This window comes from Phyllobates terribilis, unplaced genomic scaffold (genome assembly GCF_046119375.1).
Source record: "Phyllobates terribilis strain yellow unplaced genomic scaffold, ASM4611937v1 Scaffold_5__5_contigs__length_657084704, whole genome shotgun sequence".
In the NCBI taxonomy this organism is placed as follows: Eukaryota; Metazoa; Chordata; class Amphibia; order Anura; family Dendrobatidae; genus Phyllobates; species Phyllobates terribilis.
The window spans coordinates 246,513,960-246,536,720 of NW_027362765.1; the positions used below are offsets into that span (position 1 = coordinate 246,513,960).

General features: G+C 41.1%; 1 protein-coding gene across 2 annotated transcripts in view; it reads right to left on the minus strand.

The window, feature by feature from the left end:
- The window catches only part of TNRC6C (trinucleotide repeat containing adaptor 6C), a 732,779-nt gene that overhangs the window by 30,909 nt on the left and 679,109 nt on the right, over positions 1 to 22,761 (minus strand). For both annotated transcript variants that reach the window (XM_073683980.1, XM_073683979.1), the window contains exon 7: positions 10,096 to 12,639. In XM_073683980.1, the coding sequence (XP_073540081.1) occupies positions 10,096 to 12,639 (2,544 nt within the window). The remainder of the gene's footprint in view (positions 1 to 10,095; positions 12,640 to 22,761) is intronic.

The following is a 22,761-nucleotide window of genomic DNA, read 5'->3' on the forward strand; positions in this document are numbered from 1 at the left end:
TGTATAATTTTGAAATTGTGATTGAGAAAAGAAATATACACATCCCACCCTATAAGATGCAGCTTCATACTGATAACAGCTGACAGTGAGAAACTGATCACCAGCAGGAGGCAGGGGAGACCAGCTGAGGCATCACATAAGATACACAGAATCTCCACTCTGTAGATGGGGGATAGCAGGTCTATGTCAATGATTTATCACTGGCTGCTATTCAGATGCTAGTACAATTATTTTTTTATTTTGTTTACTTACATAATGCCATCATATTCCGCAGCACTTTACAGACATCATCATCACTGGATCACTGTTCCCATTGGGGCTCACAATCTAAATTCCCTGTAAGTATGTCTTTGGAGTTTGGGAAGAAATCCACGCAAACACAATATGATGGGATGTTGATAAGACAGAGGCATTATGGGAAATACAATCTGCATGAGGGGTTACAGGGGGAAGAATAAAGATAGTAAACAACTCAAAAATGGCACATCAACTAAGAGAGGTAAGCCAAAACAAGAATCTCTACCGTATTTTGTAGTAGCCTAAGCTACATTGCAGAAACAAAAAAAATAGCTGGAGCACTGCTTAAAGTACTCAACCATGCAGGAAAAATTACATTTTTTTCTTGCATTACTACAATGTCCTAAAAAGCACTAATACCATTCATTCCTGTGGTCATCTATTATTACATTTTATTTAAAGGAGAAACTACATCTATTCTAATTCTTAAAGGGGTTGTCTGGTCCCAGAGGAAAAGTCTGCAGTCACTGCTGAATTGTGAAGGTGTGCAATGCGCATACTGTCATGATTCCCTGTGCGAGTGGGAAGTCACAAGCTGACTTTTCTCACGTGACTTCTCTCAATAGAAGTGAACTGAGAGAAGCGCATGAGTGCAGTCGTGACGTGATCACAAGTATGCAGATTGCATACATGCGGTCACGTGTCTGTCTACTCACACGTGGCATACAGAGGATTCATGACAGTATGAGCGTTGAACACTATCACAATTTGAGTCTGCAGTCGCACAGGGTGTAAAAATAATAACAAAAAATGCTGACGTGTTTTTCAACCAAGGAAGCCTATGGGCAACATTTGCCACTCTATATCCATACTGTGGCAAAGGAAGGAGGCTTCCATAAGAAGCATGCATTGTGAAATATTCACAACATAGAAATCCAATTGCATGTTCAAACATGGTGTGAACAAAGCCTTACGGATTATTGGTGGGAAAGACTGGTAAGGATCAGCCTTAAATTTGTTCTTTTGTTCATGGTTAATTTAGATCGAGGCCGTGTAATTATTTAATAAATCCATGTTCTTCAATAGATGTCTAAATGGCAGACAACCCATTTAGCTAAGTCTATGTGGGGGATTTGTGGCTCAAAATCATATACAGTAAAAAGTAGCTTCCACCACTATAAATATATAGGGTGGTCCAAAAATAGGTGGACTGAAAGTGTAATAAGGTTATGAAGGGGGAGATTTATCAAACAAAATCCAGTAATTTTAGATAACATTATGTGGAGTGATGAAGCTCCTTTCAAATTCTCCGGCCATATTAACAGACATAATTGTATTTACTGGTATAATGAGAACATGCATTTAACATTAGAGCAACAACTAAATGAGCCTGGAGTCAATGTTTGGGGTGGTATTTCAGGTTTTGATGTTTTAGGACCAATATTTTTTGATGGAACAGTCACAGGAGATAAGTATCTCGAAATTCTAATGAATCAAGTTGTTCCCCAGTTACAGCAACAGCCTAATTCAAATGACCTTTATTTCCAATAAGATGGGACCCCTCCACATTATTCAAGAGTAGTCCGCGAGTATCTTGATGAAACATTTCCTAATAAATGGATTGGCCGAAGAGGCCCACTTGATTGGCCGGCACGTTCACCAGACTTGACCCCAATGGATTTTTTCTTTTGGGGAGTACTCAAGGACAAAGTTTATAGTCGAGAACCAAAAAGTGTCAGTGATTTGAAAAATTACATAAGAGATGCATTTCAAGAAATTAATACCCAAAGAGACTTGTGCAACAAGTTTGTTGAAGCGTAAGAGGCAGACTTCAAAGCTGTGCAAATTGTAATGGAAAACAGTTTGAGCACCTGTGTTGATAAAATTTAAGGGCTTTTGTATTATTGTTCAGAATAAAATGTAATTGTCAATGTTATGCTTGTGTTAGTAAATATAATTTTATATATAAATCAAAATAAATGTTATTTTCTGGCCACCTACTTTTGGACCACCCTGTAAATTACAAAATTACTGTAATTGGCACAGAAGGTTCGTCCTAAAGTTAATGATGTTAAAGGAAAAATGTAAAAAAACAAACAAACAATAATGCTGCAGACAATTTTATAAATCACTATAACGGTAAAGAAAAAGGGTAATGTGAACAGAACCATGGTGCATTAAGGCAAGGAACAAGGGAGGAATAAAGCAAGTGGAGGAAAGTGTTTGCATGTACTAGACCAGTATGCGGGTAAGTGCCCAGGAGATCCAAAACACCTGCCTATGGTCACACCGATCGGTGGCAATCATAGGATCCCCTTCACTACAGCACATGGCAAGACACCATTTTCTAAGAGTTACCCAACACTAAGAAATGTTGGTACTCCCTGTGCAAAGACATTGAGCCGTGCACTGGTTTGTGTGTCTAAGTATTACCCCAATTCCCTGTACAGGACCAGATAAGATGAGAGCGCACAATGGCAGATTTGGCTCTGGCTGCATACATTGAAAATCAGAACAAGGAATGGTCCAAGGTTTAGTAAAGTTCAGTCTGAGCAAACCCCCCTTTATTTCCACCATGACTCGCTCATTACTATGGGAGACACAGAGAGTGTACAATACTATTCCCATTTAAGACAGCTTGAGAAGGACACTTAAGCCGGCTAAGAACAAAGAGGTAGCATCTTAATAAGCAGATCTACCTTTCTCTAATCCTGCCAGTGCTTTCAGAAGGGAACAAACAGCAGGTGTCCGTCACTATAGAGGTGACATTGATACGATGGTCATCCAGCCATTACAGACTTGAGTCTGAGGCGATTGCGGTATAAAAGGACTTGCTTCTGTTATAGGCAACATGCTGTTCTTTAGGACGCTTGCAAGAGTTAGTTGTAGGTTTCCTTAGGCCGGTTCCAGATGCGGCAAGTGTCGTGAATTTTGTACCACAAAGCAATGTCACTATAAAGTACACATATGGATGAGAGGGTTTTTGTTTAAAAAAAATTGCACACATGTATGTTTAAATGTCTGTATATACACACAATATATAGATACATACAGACACATATTTACACACACGCATATACACGCACTCTCTATAACTATATAAAACGTGTGTATGTATATATGTATTGTGTTTGTGTACATACACACACACATTGTATATATAGGTGTGTGTATAAGTATTGTGTGTATATATATATATATTTATTTACATACACACACAGATATATGTACACAATCACACGTGTATAATGTGTGTGTGTAAATGTAATATATCTGTATATATGTGTACATATATATATATATATACACACACACACACACACACACACACACACACACACACACACACACACATACACACACACACACATACACACATACACACATACTGCAGACCAAAAGTTTGGACACACCTTCTCATTTAAAGATTTTTCTGTATTTTCATGACTATGAAAATCGTACATTCACACTGAAGGCATCAAAACTATGAATTAACACATGTGGAATTATATACTTAACAAAAAAGTGTGAAACAACTGAAAATATGTCTTATATTCTAGGTTCTTCAACATAGCCACCTTTTGCTTTGATGACTGCTTTGCACACTCTTGGCATTCTCTTGATGAGCTTCAAGAGGTAGTCTCCGGAAATGGTCTTCCAACACTCTTGAAGGAGTTCCCAGAGATGCTTAGCACTTGTTGGCCCTTTTGCCTTCACTCTGCGGTCCAGCTCACCCCAAACCATCTCGATTGGGTTCAGGTCTGGTGACTGTGGAGGCCAGGTCATCTGGCGTAGCACCCCATCACTCTCCTTCTTGGTCAAATAGCCCTTACACAGCCTGGAGGTGTGTTTGAGGTCATTGTCCTGTTGAAAAATAAATGACGGTCCAACTAAACGCAAACCGGATGGAATAGCATGCCGCTGCAAGATGCTGTGGTAGCCATGCTGGTTCAGTATGCCTTCAATTTTGAATAAATCCCCAACAGTGTCACCAGCAAAGCACCCCCACACCATCACACCTCCCCCTCCATGCTTCACGGTGGGAACCAGGCATGTAGAGTCCATCTGTTCACCTTTTCTGCGTCACACAAAGACAAGGTGGTTGGAACCAAAGATCTCAAATTTGGACTCATCAGACCAAAGCACAGATTTCCACTGGTCTAATGTCCATTCCTTGTGTTCTTTAGCCCAAACAAGTCTCTTCTGCTTGTTGCCTGTCCTTAGCAGTGGTTTCCTAGCAGCTATTTTACCATGAAGGCCTGCTGCACAAAGTCTCCTCTTAACAGTTGTTGAAGAGATGTGTCTGCTGCTAGAACTCTGTGTGGCATTGACCTGGTCTCTAATCTGAGCTGCTGTTAACCTGCGATTTCTGAGGCTTGTAACTCGGATAAACTCAGAAGCAGAGGTGACTCTTGGTCTTCCTTTCCTGGGGCGGTCCTCATGTGAGCCAGTTTCTTTGTAGTGCTTGATGGTTTTTGCAACTGCACTTGGTGACACTTTCAAAGTTTGCCCAATTTTTCGCACTGACTGACCTTCATTTCTTAAAGTAATGATGGCCACTCGTTTTTCTTTACTTAGCTGCTTTTTTCTTGCCATAATACAAATTCTAACAGTCTATTCAGTAGGACTATCAGCTGTGTATCCACCTGACTTCTGCACAACACAACTGATGGTCCCAACCCCATTTATAAGGCAAGAAATCCCACTTATTAAACCTGACAGGGCACACCTGTGAAGTGAAAACCATTTCCGGTGACTACCTCTTGAAGCTCATCAATCAAAGCAAAAGGTGGCTACTTTGAAGAACCTAGAATATAAGATATATTTTTAGTTGTTTCACACTTTTTTGTTAAGTATATAATTCCACATGTGTTAATTCATAGTTTTGGTGCCTTCAGTGTGAATGTACAATTTTCATAGTCATGAAAATACAGAAAAATCTTTAAATGAGCAGGGGTGTCCAAACATATATATATATATATATATATATATATATATATATATATATATATATATATATATATATATATATATATATATATATATATATATATATATATATATATATATATATATATATATATATACACACACACACACATAGTGTAGCAATGTTCGCACATGCATGTTTTGGTCAGCATTTCCATCCGTGTTTATTTGTTCTATATCTAGCTTTGGCTTACATAGTACATGTGAAAATGAGTATAAAGAACAATTTGCATCTCTCCAGTGTTTTGAACTCATTCCTGATTTTGGCTCCACATACTGATACATATACTGCATACAGTTGAATACTGAGGAGGACAAGAACACGCAAAGTATGAAAGGGTCTTATTGGCACAAGCTATCCTACGTGAAAAAAAAGCAGCCTAAAAAGGGGTTGTCCAGAATTCTTAAAAATTATATTGCCAAGTGTAAAATAAAAATAACAGATATTAACCCCTCCTAGGGCTTGCATGAGATACGCAATCCCTGGCTCCAACATGATTGGAACGTTGCTGATGAAGGAGGCGAATTTCTGTTATTTTTATTTTACTCTGGCGAATATAGCATTTAATGGGGGCCTGTAACCATGAAAATGCAGTCCAATCTGTAGGCACAGTGTTATGGAGCAGGAGGAGCTGAGTAGATTGATATAGGACCGCCCATTAGACAGAAAATGCCAGGAACAGTAGAAATTTAAAGGATGGAAACACAAGTTATAGTGAATCTTTATTGGCCAAACTATATATCAATCTGCTCAGCTCCCCCTGCTCTATAACATGATGCCTACAATTTCATGGTGACAGGTTTCTTTTATTTGTAAAATCCCTGAGCCCCCCAGATTCTGCTGCTCTGTTCCCATTTGTGCTCTGTCGCTTCATTGCAGAGATATTCACATTTATTGCTTTTGGAGCTTAGTATGTGAAAATTTTAGTTGCAGTCCAACTGGGGGTTCCTTCAGAACAGTCTCTGGGTGTGGACAGCTGATCTAGCAATCTGTGATTGATAGAATCTGGGAAGGAGGGGTGAAAGCGCATGCCCCCAGAGTAGACTTTGAAGAAACCCACAGTAGGACTGCAACCAGAAATTTCACATACTGCTCTTCAAAAGCAACACATGGGAATATCTCTCTACAATGGAGTGGACGCAGCACAAACTGGAACAGAGGAGCAGAATCAGGGGAGCTCATGGATTTTACAAGGCATTTAACTCAATTTTTTGAGCAAGTGACAGGTCCTCTTTAAGAAGGAATTGTCAGAATAATGCATAACCCCTTTAAAACTCAACAGAAATATACCGTATAGAGTAGGAATGTAATTTGCGGAGAATAAATTTGTAAAACGCCCACTACAGATTCACATTCACTTTCAACAGAAATCAATGGAGCCCAAGAATACAGATCTGTGTTTTTATGAGAGATGTCAATGGAGTCGTATTACAGGTGTGCATTTTTAGGCCTCATTGACTTTTATGAGAATACAAATCCATAACAGGGATACAGAAGTCAATGTAACTCAATGAAATCTAATGTTATAAATCAGTAATTTCTCTATTTGGGTTTTTTCGCTGCAGTTTTTTGGGCACGTGAACTCTTATTTTTGTAGATAGATCACAGACCTATTACAATCCATATGTCTTTTCACACTCCCCCAAAAATAAACAAAGTGCGCAGGAATGTAAAAACGACATTGTTGTGCACAGCAAAAATTCTGGCAAAACTGCCAGGAAACAGGTTAAGCGGTTTCGCCTAGGAAAACCTCGATGGGTCTGCCAGTATCTCTAAGACATGTGGGCGCATACGCTTAGCTTCAGACTTGTAGGATTTTTTTTAATGTGAATGGCTTAAGAAAAACAAAATTAAGACTTTAGAGTGGACTAGTCAAAGTCCTGATCTTAATCCGATTGAGATGCTGTGGCATGACCTTAAAAAGGTGGTTCATGCTCGGAAACCCTCCAATGCGCCTGAATTACAACAATTCTGCAAAGATGAGTGGGTCAAAATTCCTCCAGAGCGTTGTAAAAGACTCATTGCCAGTTATCGCAAAGGCTAGATTGCAGTTGTTACTGCTAAGGGTGTCTCAACCAGTTATTAGGTTTAGGGGCAATCACCTTTTCACACAGGTCCCTGTAGGTTTGGATTTCTTTTTCCCTTAATAATAAAGTCCTTCATTTAAAAACTGCATTTTGTGTTTACTTGTGTTATCTTTGTCTAATATTTAAATTTGTTGTGTGATCCAAAACATTTAAATGGGACAAACATGTAAAAGAATAAGAAATCAGGAAGGGGAAAACACTTTCACACCACTGTATGTGAACAACGTCTTTTTCAGGAGGATTCCACCTGGAACCAGTCTGAAAAAGGGCTAAGAAAACATAAAAAATAATGAACATATGTACAGGAATATCAAAACAACTTTTGTAACTTCTTTTAAAAGAAGCAACTGGTCTATTCTTCTGGCAGCTTCTGATTGGAAGTTGACAACATTTTATATACAGAATGTAAAAAAAAACAAAAAAAAAACACTTCAGGTACAACTCCGCCGGCGTTTTCCTGAAACATCTTCAAAAAACTATGTGGGTACACCGGCATCTAAAAGAGGTCATTTGAACATACCCTTAAAGGGACTCTCTAATCAGGGTCTCTGCCCCTAGATGGGGTAGCAAAAACCTGGTGACAACGATGTATCACTTACTGGGCTGTTTGCTGCCATTTTGATAAAACCACCGTTTTCTCTACTACATATCCACCAGTTCTCTGAAGGCCAAGCCCTGTATAACCCCACCCCCACCACTGATTGGCAGCTTTCTGTGTACACTGTGCATAGTCAGAAAGCTGCCAATCAGTGGTGGGGGCATGGTTATGCACAGCTCATGAATATGGAGGACTACATGGCAACAGGTTTACTAGTCCTCTAGTATAATCTCCAGCTGATAAAAACACTGGAATCGCCGGAATCAGGGTCTCTGTCTCTACATTATGCTGCTCTCAGATTAGGAGACAAAAACCTGGTGACAGTCATTTTAAAGGCAGTGTTGGCAAACTCTAAGAGAACAAGGGACAAGAATAAAAAGGTCTATTTAATTCTTACATGACAGACAGACCAACCAGCATAATTATTCACTTCAGAATATCATTAATGATGATGCTAATAGAATTTATAATATGGTGGTGTCATTCTGTTCTTCAGCCACACAGAATAATTGGGTAGCCGCATATATTGTAGCCACAGTGCTGTAACATTTTCCACAATATAAGTAGAAATGTAGAAGTTTGAGGAATTTATGAAGTTGAAAATATGTAAGAATGCAGAGTCTATGGAGAGATTTTCCTACCGACTTCCTGTCAAGTAATCCAAAAAAAGCAAACTGCAGGCCGACTCTCCTCAGCTTGAAATGGCAGCCAAGTAGCTTTCCTTTCATTTAATAGAAAAGGCTGCTAAATATCTTCTACACATGGGAACTATAGATTATAAATACATATTTAGGTAGTTTTCTGATATACACCTTTACAACATCTAGTCATTCTTAAAAAGCTAAAAACTGTTGAAACTGGATCATTTCGTATGGCTTATGCCATAAATATCTTTAAAAAAACAAACCACGGGAGTGGGTCCTCAGAACCTTATCAAGTCTCCCATATACCAGAATAGAGAGTGACGCGTTGTTATATACATGGACATCTCTGCTTCCTTTCTCCACTTGGATGACTCAGGAACCACATCAAGTAGGACAGGAAAAAGGGAGAACTCAAGGTCTCAGAGCTGGACCTGCATCTATTGGACATGTGGTTATGCAACTAGGCTCGGACTGGCCACAGGAGAACAGGTAAATCTCCCGTTGGGCCCCTATGCAGCACTTGTGAATGAGAGTAATGTAATATTTGCACGTAGTTGAAAAGTGGGCCCCCAAAAGTCAATATTATTGATGAGCACTAGACAACCCAGTCCAACACCACAAGCCATAAATGTCCAAGATGTAATATTCTGTTTTTAAAGATCTCTAATCACCATTTTGATATATTATATTCTCTTTAAGCTCTTATCCCATTGATTTTATGTATATTTTATTGGGTTGCAACTAGCCTACAGGTCTCCAAATATTTGAAGGAGTCTGTACACAGGAATTTGCAGACAGCGACAACTTTGACCACTTACATTCACTACTGCCTTCCAGTAATTTGGAGGTCACATGACAGCTCAATGAGTTGTTAGCATTAACAACACTGTTAAAGGGGAATTCCTATTTTGTCATATTATGATATATTGCAAGGAAATATAATGACAATTTGATTGGTCGGACTCTGACCTCTAGGACCTTCATTCTAAGTCTGAAGAATGAGAATACAAAGGTCTCCTCGTCCTTTTCCTTGCTTAGTGGCGCTGTTGTACACCTGCCGAGCAGGAAACAAACACAACTCTATTCAAGTGAATAGAACGGTGTTGCAATTGCATGCACAGCAGGTGGTGGTGAGCGCCGCTGTGCAGGGAAAATCTATAAACAAGTCACAGCTCATAAGTCATCATGTGGCCCCATTATGCTTAGGAGCACTGACCATTTAAGCAGTCCTGTCAATATGGCATCATTTTTAATGTTTGGATGAAACCGTTAAAAGATGCATTCTAATGGAGGCAAACAACCAGAGTCACAAAAAAAATTACAGAAGTTCAAAAAGTGATATTGATTGAGATTTGCTGAATTGATTCATTGTTTGGAATGCCCTGTTAATTAAAAAAGATGAAATACATAGTGTTTCAGTTGTAATTTCATGCTAATATAATTAGTTTATACTCATAATCCCATATGCTCAAGTACTTGAGAGAAGTAAAAGTAGAAGCTAAATTTACAGAAATACAGATGATGAAACAAGATACTAACCTGGACCAAGTAACGGGGATCGGTTTTGCTGGGCACTTGACTGATGAGGTGGCTGTGGTTCAACCAAACTAGTACTTGGAGGAGTGATTGGGGTGGTGTTGGTGTTAGGTGATGGGACAGTCTGAACCACAGTGTTATTTCTATCCCACATATTTACAGTTTTACTACTGTAATTGCTTGGGTCTCCCCAAGCTGAGGTACCATCATCAATTTCCATTTTACGGCGTATGGACGGTGGTGAAGGCTCTTGCCAGCCACTGGACTCAGAATTTGCATCCTTTTGCTTGACTGACGGTGGTGATGGCACTGGTCCTCCAACCCACCCAGATCCAGCCTGTTTTACAGATGCAGCTCCTCCCCAACCACTCACATTGTTGTCTTGGGGTTTGTTACCCCAGTTTTGCTGAGGAGTTTTCAAGGGTTCCCCCCAGCCTGTACCCGGATTTGCCTTAGTGCTTGTGCCATTTCCCCACCCACTGGTCCCAGACCGTGAATTTTCACTCCACCCCGTTCCAGATTTTCCATCAGTGTCCCACCCAGCTGTATTTTTCTTTCCATCAGTCATATGTGTTGGAACAGGTGGCACATCATTCCAGTCTCCCCCACCAGCTGGCCAGCTGGGATTTGATTTCTGCCCCTCTCCCCAACCTTGGGGTTTGGACTTGTGAGGCTCACTCCAAGTTGGAGACTTGTCCTCTTGATTAGTGGGCCCGCTCCAAGCGTGACCACTTTTGGCAGCAGCATTGACAACAGTAGAGCTTGCAGGATCTCCCCACCCCCCTGGACCATTTGGCGCTTTATTTTCTACCCAACTGGCATTTACAGGAGCAGATATAGGTTGGGGGCCAACCCATCCTGATACTGAAGAGGTATTTGTACTGTTCATGATGGACCCTTCACTCTTCCGCCCTGAGTTTGGGGGCTGTGTGTTTGTACAGCCCCAAGCTTCAGTCCCAATAGTCTTCTTGTCAGGCCGCTGAAATTCATCAAATTCCCATGCAATATTTTGCTTAACTGGGACCTGTCCCCAACCTGTGTTGGAGAGGACCCTTGGATCAAGGTCCTGTCTTGGCAACTGCATCTGCCCCTGATCTGGCGAACTCTTGTCCCCTTGCTGAGATTCTCCGACCCTTCCTTCATTCTGATTTCCAGCACTGTCGTTTGATGATGATCCAGACGATACAGATTTGGCCCTTGAGTTAGTTTGATCACTTCCCTGCTGAGGAGGATTCTGAATGGTAATACTATCCCACCCTGTTGATCCTTTTCCATTGATGTCATTACTGGAATGCTGGTTTGGAGCCTTAACCCATTCACCATTCATGTTGTTGTTTGTGCCACGGTTTGGTTGACTCCAAGGTCCAGAATGCATATTTCCATTACTTCTTCCTCTACCCCATGCCAGTACTCCTGGGCTGGTAGGTGGTCCTGAATCCCATGCACTAACACCTGTTGCATCTTTCTGAGCCACACATCCTGATCCATTTTGTTTAGCATTTACTGCTGTACTAGCAGTATCTCCAGTTTCCTGATTAAACCCAGAACTGCAGTTTCCACTTGCAGGGCCACCTGGTGATAAACCCCAGACGGAACTGCCTGTGCCGTCACCACCAACCCCACTTACTTGGGAAACTGAACCATTAGCACCAGGAAGGCTTTGCAGGTGTGGTGGGATGATGCTCCCCATTCCAACAGCCATTCCCCAGTTGGGCAGTCCATTTGTCTGCATTGCATTTATGGGGTTTGGTGAAGAATTCATGGGGTTAGTGTTATTTGGTCCATCAGTGTTAAGGTTCTGAGGTTGTATGCTGAAAGACACATTCTGAGAAGTGGACGTTTGTGGTTCTGTGCTCTCTTGTGACTGCAAATTTCTCCAAGCACCTAAGGTACCTGCAGTGTTTCCATTCTGGTTGCTGATATTCTGACCTATGGCACTGACTGGACTGCAAATATTTGAAGGGTTTCCTCCACTTAAAGTTCCTTCGTGTCCAAGAACAGGCCAGGCAGCTGGATTGGCATTAGGGTTAAGGTTAAGATTAACGCCGGTATTTGAGTTGGAAGAACCCCAGCAGTTCTGACTCCTACCCTCTCCAATCATGCTTTCCACCTTTCCTTCTCCACTACTGGAGGAGCAGTGTGTAATGCTAGAGTTGGAGCCAGACGCTGAACCCCAAACCCTTGCCAAGTTTCCATTCCCATTTGCTCCACCAGCTCCAATGGCACTCTGGTTAGAAGTGCTTTGGATGAGTGCTCCATTGGCGCCATTATTGCCATTTGATTTCTTTGTATGTCCAGTGAAGTTGCCTTGGGCACTCGTTGTAGCCATGCTACTTTTTTCTGAGCCACAGTTGGAGGCAGAGTCAGTGTCTGTAGTACATTCTGAGGCAGATTCAGTCTCAGTTCCTGTAATGGAAGGCCACGCTTCCTTGTCAGTCCTGTCTATTATCGCTTTATCCCAGCTATAACTGGTTTCACCTCTGAGTGTAGGCTGCGGTCCCCAATGGGAATTTTCATAATGGTCACCAAGACCACTGTGACCGAGATCTGGAAAGAAAAAAAAAAAAGGAAAAATGTCAGATAACCTACACAAGAGAAAAAACAAACCAAACAACATCATTGCATACTGTATGTTCAAACGGCATTTCCTTTCATGGCTTACAGAATGTAATATTGGGCACAATAATTGTGTTTAAGCGTGTCGTGGGCTGACCTAAGGGACTAGGAAATGGCAGAGATGGGCTAACCGGGGCTGCCTGGCAAGCACATACAGTTTTGTGTCTGAGTAATGGTCTACAGGCGTGTACTGGAGGGAAATTAAGGGGGACGACTCTACTATAAGGTTTATTTTACCAAATTTCCCTTCTATTCTGTTCACATCTAAGAAGAATAAGAAGGTCACGCTGTGAACTGTAAGAGCCCCTCACTTCTCATGACCCTACAATACAAGTTGGCAGTAAGCCATGCTATTGTTGTCGCTTCCGTCCCCAACTCCCCCAAGCAGGTACACGTCGTGTCATACTGCAAAATACATAAAGTAGTTTCAATGAGCGTGGTTACATCAAGACTTAAGTACAAATAAATCCTGTCTTTTCACAGTTTTGACATGAGCTGGTGAATAATGCTAAATATCAAGTTATAATATAGCACCTATTAGAATTGTACTGAGCCATACTAAGAAAAAAATAAAAACTGTGACGGCTAGGGAAGGGAAGGTGCAAATGTAAAGATTATTTTTATTAACAACCACTTTGCCTTATTTTATACTCCCAAGTGGACAGTATTTCATTTTAGGGTACAGAGAGCAAATTCTCTGCACTATAGGGGAGCACTAATTGTCGAGGGAGCGATGCATGGCATAAGATTAGACAATTGATATTTTCTTCAATTTTAGTCTTTTCTCTACAGGAAAGGGAGTGAAAAAGCTGGGGGGAAACAGGCACGAAGAGAGCTTGTCCTATCTCTTCGCAGATGTTCACAAAAATGATTTTATTATATAACATGCGCCTATCGCCTCTCTTCCATTTCAATCTTAAAGGAGTTTTCACAACATCATAAATGCTGCAATTTACTTTATATTAAAAATCCTCTCCATTCTCAACACTGGAAGAATTTTTTATTCTGCTTGTTGCGTATAATTCTTTTATAATTAATACAAAAAATATTTATATAACATTTACAATTATATTTATAACACATACAGTGGGGAAAAAAAGTATTTAGTCAGCCACCAATTGTGCAAGTTCTCCCACTTAAAAAGATGAGAGAGGCCTATAATTGATATCATGGGTAGACCTCAACTACGAGAGACAAAATGTGAAACCAAATCCTGAAAATCACATTGTCTGATTTGGAAAGAAATTCTTTTGAAAAAATATAATGTTTCTTTTCCTAAAGCATAATATTCAATACAAGTGAGCCTGCTCCACCTGTACTATAACAGCCAGTACAGTCCTTGGGAAGTTGATCCCTAAGGATTAGAGGGGCTGTCCAGTTGAACTCCTATTAATAAGGCCTATGGATAGAATCGGGGGGGGAGACGGGACGTTTTCAGCTACAAGTCCTACAAAGAGTGACCACACTTTCGGGGGAGCAGTAAGAAGACCTCCAAGAAATGTGGATAACAAAATGAAAGCTTCCTATATGGAGCCAGATAGTCTTGCAATGGTGGCAGGTTTGAGCTGGGCAAGATCTGCATGGAAATTGTATTTTTACCCAGTGTTTGCGTGGTACCTACAGGTGATAATGCAAAATGTACCAAAGCAAGGAAACTAGATTGTGGCTAGGAATAGGGGCCATTGAGAGTGGTACACAATTATGTACAATGTCATGTATTACATGGGGGGGAATCAAGCAAAATCCTCATAAAACAAGACAATTAACTGTTAAATTGCATTATTGAATGTTGCTGCGATGCATGCACGGGATCCTAAATCATGTATATAAGCAGACGTTAATACGTGTCTGACGCTAATGATGTTCTCACCCCTAATTACATCCCTCCCCGTAATGTACGCTCCCACTCAGTAACACAGGGACGCCCACTGTGACCACGATGAACGCAGTCACACAAGCACAACTCGCTAAAAATAAAATGCAGACTGCAAGCCCGAGAAACAGCAGACATTGCCATTAACCCTCGCCGCCCCGAGCGGCAGAAAATAAACAGCTCACTTTTCCTGGGTCACAAAGCCTGAAGCAGGAGTAAACAAATACGACTGTCATGTTACTGGCTACGGGGGATAAAAAAGCGGTGAAAGCCATAACCAATTAAATCAGCACCAGCTTATTAAGAAGCCCTGAACGCTGCACATAATCTCTTCGTTTTATTTTCTGCCTCTCTTTTTCTATAAGCGGAAAGCAGCTCAGCCTGTGAAGACGCCATTTTCTCAAACCTGAACGAGAGCCAAAAAAAGCTCTGACTGCCGCTGCCTCCGAGAGACGTTATGTAATATACAGATTTCAAGCAATTTGCTAACAATATTTTCGTGGCCTTGGGGCAGAGGAAGGGAGCAGTGGGTAGGGGGGGCTGACAGGGAGTGACATACCTGCGGAAAGGTGACGCCCAACCATCCTAGGAAACGCTACATTGTGTGCAGAGACGCCTCTCTCTGCAACCAGGCTCTCGGCTTCAATATGTCGCTTGTGCACAGTATAAGCCTCATCCTGTAGCCGTGCCAAGAAAACCTCTGTGCGAGCCTGCGAGCGGACAACCTGCAAGCTCATTTGGGCCTTCGCTGCACTGGATTTGGAAATGCCCTTACAGGGAGGTTCCCGAGCTCTCCCCCTTGCTCTCTCGACACACAACACACATACACGGTCACTCCCCCCTCCCCCAGATTGGGTGAAGGTATCAACAGCCTCAGACTCTTTAGGCTTTGGTTATGTAATTGCATCTGACACTAAACCGATCTTCCTTCCTTCTAAATTCTTTCATGTGTCACAAAAACATTCTCACATCAGGACCCAGTTACAATTAACTCGGCGTTACATTCCCCCCCTTCCCATACCCCAGAGTTTGAAAGTCAGCCAAAAGAACAGAGGTATGTTGGAGATTGGCGTCTTGCTAACATGCAGCTCGCTCAGCTTCATCTCCCCCTCTACGGTGCCCCCTCCTTCGGAAGGCTTCCTTTCACGCAGCCCCAGAGTCAAAAAGCAGCGATTCTAGCATTAACATTCGGAACAAGACCCACATGTATGTGCACACTGGCGCCGTGCCAGCCACTTTAATTACTTCCCAGCCTCCATCTCCCAAGTCTGGAGCAGCACGACACGAGCGCATTAATCAAAGCCAGGGTTGTTTATACATGTGCAGCGTAGAGGGCCTCCACAATACATGGCAGGGTGGAAAACGACAATGGCATCTCACTGCAACGTGTCGCCAGCCGTCATCAAGACCCATTATTAACGGCTGCGACTCATCAACGCTCATCAGTGTCAATGATGGCGATGTCTTCCCAATAACGGAACACACAAAACCATTACCGGAGAACAGTCCAAATATGCTGCGGAGATCCTGAAAGATCTTCATAAAGCTCCAATAATACCGCCATCTACATTACATTCTCGACACATATCATTAAACAGACCTGATGGTGCTGATACGGAATAGATTTTTAAAGCTTAGATTCAGTGTGGTGCCACATGAACAGGCCATTAAAAGAGCACCGATTGACTTGTATATGGTTCATTGACAGCTGTTTACGAGCCCGTGTAAATGGACCTTTATTAGTAAGTCAACGAGCCAGCACTTACCCTAATCAAAAGATTGCTTTAGATTTTATTCTAAGCCGTCCTTTTCTTTCTGCATTTCCAAATATCCCATTTTCTCCTTTTAAGAATATCACAAAAAACAAATCTCCAAAATTTTGTAAGACGGCAAACACTGCAACTTCTACAATTTACTACAGCAGAGCATGTCCTTTCTACACACAGAATCCGCAGAAGACGATCCAAGAAGAAACCAGCAAAAAAGAAATTCTGATTCAAACTGGTATAATATATGGAAACTATTGAACATTTTCAACCCTATGGACAGCTTTGAGCATCATGCAAAAACAGAGCACAGGCTGTAAACTATATCATGTATGCCAACTATCATAGAAGTCAACGAACCATTAGGCACAAAGATAGCAGTCCCGTCTCTGGTAGCTTGCTTATTGGAGGTGCCTAAAAAGGACCCGTCACAAGGTCCAAAGTGCCCAGTTTTTGCTCTTCTTTAATTGCCGATTCTCCCCTGAGCATTCTTCTATTTTTTTTTTACGCAAATCCGCTATAAGATTCCAGAGATATGGGCCTTTTTATTTAGTACAAGTTTTTATGGTCTTTACCAGGGGCAAGTATTTAGGCTTCTCTGTTTTTTTAACCTGTGAGCCACACGCCCTTGGTTAAAACCATAAAAATTAGCACACACCATATCTCTGAAACCATATAGCGTATTTATAAAAAAATGAATACTTGTGGGAGCAGGGAGAATAAAATCAGAGAAAAATCTGACAACTTTTGACCTAGTGACCATCTTTTAAAGAGGTTGTCCACTACTTTAACATTGATGCCCCATCCTTAGCCGAAATTCAGAATAATATTTAATTTAGGGATGTTTCCGCGAGCGGGTGGACTTCAAAAAACCACAGGTGGAAGGGAGTACGGCCGGATTACCCCTGATCAGGAGGCCAGTAGCTCTGATGACATGGACTCCACAGGTGCTTCACAGGATGCGTGTAAATTCGGCATCATGCATGTCCAATTCCAATGCGCAGGACAAATGCATGGTAAGTACTGGCTGGGCAAAGGTCCTGGCAAACACTTGTCAACTCAACATCATCAAAACTACTGACCCCTGGATGCAGAAAGCAGCGAAGGAGAAGAACCTCTTTTAGAAAAAGATTATTTAACAAAAAGTAATATAATTCACACACATGGATGTGAAGATTTATGGCAACTATCAGCACTGAAAATACAGTGGGGAAAAGAAGTATTTGATACGCTGCCTATTTTGCAAGTTTTCCCACTTACAAAGAATGGAGAGCTCTGTAATTTTTATCGTAGGTCACTTCACCTGTGAGAGACAAAATCTTGAAAAATATCCAGAAAATCACATTGAATGATTTTTACATAATTAAATTGCATTTTATTGCATGAAATAAGTATTTGATCACCTACCAACCAGCAAGAATCCTTGTTCTCAGACCTGTTAGCTTTTCTTTAAGAAGCCCTCCTACTCTGCACTCATTACCTCATTTGCACCTGTTTTTCCTGAATAAAAGACACCTGTCCACACACTCAATCAATCACACTCCAACCTCTCCACCATGGCCAAGACCAAAGAGCTATCCAAGGACACCAGGGACAAAATCGTAGAGCTGCACAGGGCTGGGATGGGCTACAGGACAATAGGCAAGCAGCTTGGTGAGAAGGCAACAACTGTTGGCTCTATTAGAAAATGGAAGAAACACAAGATGACTGTCAATCTTCTTTGGTCTGGGGCTCCATGTAGGATGTCACCTCATGGGATGAGGATGAGAAAAGTCTGGAATCAGCCCAGAACTACACGGGAGGACCTGGTCAATGACCTGTAGAGAGCTGGGAACACAGTCTCGAACATTATCATAATTAACACACTATGCTGTCATGAATTAAAATACTGCAGGGCATGCAAGGTCCCCGCTGCTCACGCCAGCGCATGTCAAGGCCTGTTTGAAGTTCACCAATGACCATCTGGATGATCCAGAGGAGGCATGGGGGAAGGTCATGTGGTCAGATGAGACCAAAAGATACCAAAAAGTTCTAAACTCCACTCACCATGTTTGGAGGAAGAAGAAGGATGAATATAACCCCAAGAATACCGTCCCATCCGTGAAGCATGGTGAGGGAAACATAATACTTTGGGGGTGCTTTTCTGCAAAGGGGACAGGTCGACTGCAAAGTATTATAGGGAGGATGGATGGGGTCATGTATCACGAGATTTTGGCCAACAACCGCCTTCCCTCAGTAACAGTATTGAAGATGGGTCGTGGCTGCGTTTTCCAGCATGACAATGACCCAAAACACAGAGCCAGGGCAACTAAGGAGTGGCTCTCTAGGAAGAATTTCAATATCCTGGAGTGACCTAGCCAGTGTCCAGACCTGAACCCAATAGAAAATTTTTGGAGGGAGCTGAAACTCATAGTTGCCCAGCGACATCACTGAAACCTGAAAGATCTGGAGAAGATGTGTATGGAGGAGTGGGCCAAAATCCCTGCTGCAGTGTGTGCAAACGTGGTCAAGAACTACAGGAAACGTCTGACCTCTGTAATTGCAAACAAAGGTTTCTACAGAAAAAATTAAGTTCTGTTTTTCTATTGAATCAAATACTTACATCACGCAATAAAATGCTAATTAAATATGTAAAAATCATACACATTTTTTTTTTTTTTTAGATTCTGTCTCACAGGTGAAGTGTGCCTACAATAAAAATTACAGACCTCTTCATTCTTTGTAAGGGGAAAAACTTGCAAAATCAGCAGTGTATCAAATACTTATGGTCCCGACTTTTGGTTTGACTGCTAGGTTCTAGTTTTACAATTAAAGTGGCTGAAAACAGGGAACAAAATATTGTATTCAGCTGTATAGGTCTTAAGTCACTTCAACAATCAGACCATGCTTGTTGCTTTCCTCATATTTTGGTGCTCTGTAAGTGTCACTATATTTTATGAATAAGAAGCTCAGGACAGTGCAACAGCTCCTCCCCACCTGCAGGGGTGCTGTAGCACATAAGTTATGAGAGGACAAAGAAAATAATACAGGGGCACTCTTCAATGGTTCCTTTAAATTAACAATACATATTGTGCACATAAAAGATTAATTTACAACTTAGTTGTGTGTCACAATTTAGGGAAAATAATAGTCATGAGAATCGCAGAGCATGAGGGGCCTCCACACAATCAGCCCCCTCTTCAATGACACCTCTTCACTTAATATTTGGGAGTGAGTGTTTCGGGATAATCGGCCAGCAGACGGCTCAGTTAGATTAGCTGCGGCCAGCCCCTGCCTTCCTTTCTGCTCGGCTGCTGGAGCGAGACCTTCTAATAAAAACCATCGCCGCAGCTTTCTTTGTTTGCCTTGGCCTTTTTATTTGCAGCCCTGTCAGAATTTCCATCTTGTTTTCGCCTCCGCGCAAAAAAAAAGTGGGAAAGTCAGCTATTTCTCCAAATAATAACAGCCTTGTGACCAGGATAAAAGTGGCAGGTTTGGTGCCAAATGACAGCGAGCAGCACGTTTTATGAACCCCTTCATGACTACATTTTATTGTTCTGCGTTTGTACTCAATTTCGCAAAAATGAAATGGAAGCAAGTTATGGACAGGCTTAGAAATAAGAGTCTAATAAAAATCTTACTGTCCTCCTTTAGGATACATTCACACAGGACAGATTTGAAGTATGGAAAAATCTACTTTACCGTTCCAGAGTCAGAAATATGCAAAAGAACATCTAAACAAAGTCCTGTGGACCGATGAGGTTAAAATAGAACTCTTTGGCCAAAATGATAAAAGGTATGTGTGGAGAAAAAAGGGCACAGAATTTCAGGAAAAGAACATCTCGCCAACCATTAAGCATGGAGGTGGATCAATCATGCTTTGGGGTTATGTTGCAGCCAATAGCACGGGGAACATTTCACGGGTAGAGGGAATAATGGATTCAATGAAATTTCAACAAATTCTTGATGCAAACATAACACAATCTGTAAAAAAGCTGAAGTTGAAAACAGCGCTGTGGAGTCGGTAAACCAAACCTCCGACTCCTCCTCAATTTCCATGACACCGACTCCATGACTCCGACTCCCTCATATATGGCTCATGTTTAAGTGATAAATTTACTGTAGCACAGACTCATCTCAGCTAAAAGTCTAGACCCTTAGATCAGGAATAGGACAGACATTTATAGGACAATTCATAACTTTCTCAAACTCTTATGAAAAAAAATATTCCCCACAAACTGCATTGAACTACTGTACCCAATTTATTATATATTTTAGGAGTCGAAGTTGGTCCATTTTATACCAACTCCACCAAAATGGGCTCAGACTCCACAGCCCTGGTTGAAAACAGGATGGCTTCTACAAATGGATAATGATCCTAAAACACACGTCAAAATCCACAATAGACTACCTCAAAAGACACAAGCTGAAGGTTTTATAATGGCCCTCAGAGTCCCCTGATCTGAACATCATTGAAAATCTGTGGCTAGACCTGAAAATAGTAGTGCATGCAAGATGACCCAGGAATCTCACAGAACTAGAAGAATTTTCCAAGGAAGAATGGAAGAATTTTCCATGGAAGAATGGATGAAAATCCCGCAAACAAGAATTGAAAGACTCTTGTCTGGCTACAAAAAGCGTTTTGGAAGTATCACAGCTTGTAAAGGGTGTGCTACTAGCTACTAACCATCCATGCAGGGTGCCCAAACCTTTGCATCAGCTCATTTTTCTTTTTGTTATTTTTAAAATGTAAAAGATGAAAAAATATTTATGCATTTCTGGCATACAGCAAGGAGGCACACATCACTTGCTAGAGGTGCTGAATTCATTAAGTAGTAGGCCTCTTAATGAATTTGGCGTCTTCTATTTCAGGAAGACTGGAGTAACAGAATTGTGCGCTACACCAGCCTTGATGAATCGGCCCCCCAAGTATGCACTTACCCAACTTTTATTCTGATCCTATAACTGTCCTTCAACTACCAGTGTCATAAATGGCCCAAAGGACAAGAGTGTTCATTCGTGTATTTTATTTCCATAGTGAGCTAGATGCTCTGTTGTGGACTTCAAAGGAATGTTAAAGCAGATCTGACACTCTTAGAAACAATGAGAGAGGTGTACTTATTTTGAAATACAACATTAAAATGGCAGCATAATCGTGATATTAAGAGGAGTCCAGCTAAAGATTGAGAGATTGTGAGTCCAAGTGTATTCGGTCTCCAGCCTTCCCGTTTGACTGACAGCTGCAGCTTTTACTGAGCTCTGCAGCAGGAGAGACACTGAGGAACTGTCAATCACATTAGGTGGGTGAAGAATGAGCTAAACATAGTAACAGCAGCAGACACATCAGGTCCATCAGATCGATTTACTAATGTATGCAGTTTGCATTGTGACAGATCTACTTTAAAAATTACATTATATGTAGTAGCAGTGACCCACTGTGGTAACTGACTGAGCAGGCATTTTTTGCCACTTGCCATGTGACAAGACAGGACCAGAAAGAAGAGACCAGCGGGGACCAAGTAAATATCAGAATTGGAGTGGCGGGGTTGGTTTTCTTTCTTAATAAACAGTTTAAACCCTTCAACCCTTTAGTGACCGAGACAATTTTGACCTTAATGACCAGGTCAAATTTTTGAAATTTAACCACCGTCACTTTATGAGGTCATAACTCTGGATCGCTTCAATAGATCCTAGTGATTCGGAGATTGTTTTTTCGTGGCATATTGTACTTCATGATAGTGGTAAAATTAGTTTGATTTGAGTTTATTTGTGAAAATATCGGAAATTTGGCCAAAAAAATTGAAAATTTTGCAATTTTCAAACTTAATTCTTATGCCCTTAAACCAGAGAGTTATATCACACGAATAGTTAATAAATAACATTTCCCATATGTCTACTTTACAGCTGCATCATTTTTGAAACATCATTTTTTTTGTTAGGAAGTTATAAAGGGTTAAAATTTGACCAGCGATTTCTCATTTTTCCAACAAAATTTACAAAACCATTTTTTTTTTAGGGACCACATCACATTTGAAGTGACTTTGGGGGGGGTCTATATGACAGAAAATACACAAAAAGTGACACCATTGTAAAAACTGCACCCCTCAAAATCACATTCAAGAAGTTTATTAACCCTTTACGTGCTTCATAGGAACTAAAGCAATGTGGAAGGAAAAAAAAATGAACATTTAATTTTTTTTTTTTCACAAAAATTTTACATGGGCCCCAAATTTTTTTATTTGCACAAGGGTAAAAGTAGAAAATAGACACCAAAATTTGTTGTGCAATTTCTCCTGAGTACACCAATACCCCATATGTGGAGGAAAACTACTGTTTGAGCACTCAGCAGGGGTTGGATGGGAAGGAGTGCTACTTGGCTTTTAGAACACAGATTCCGTTTGAATAGATTGTGGGCTCCATTACCAACAGCAGAAA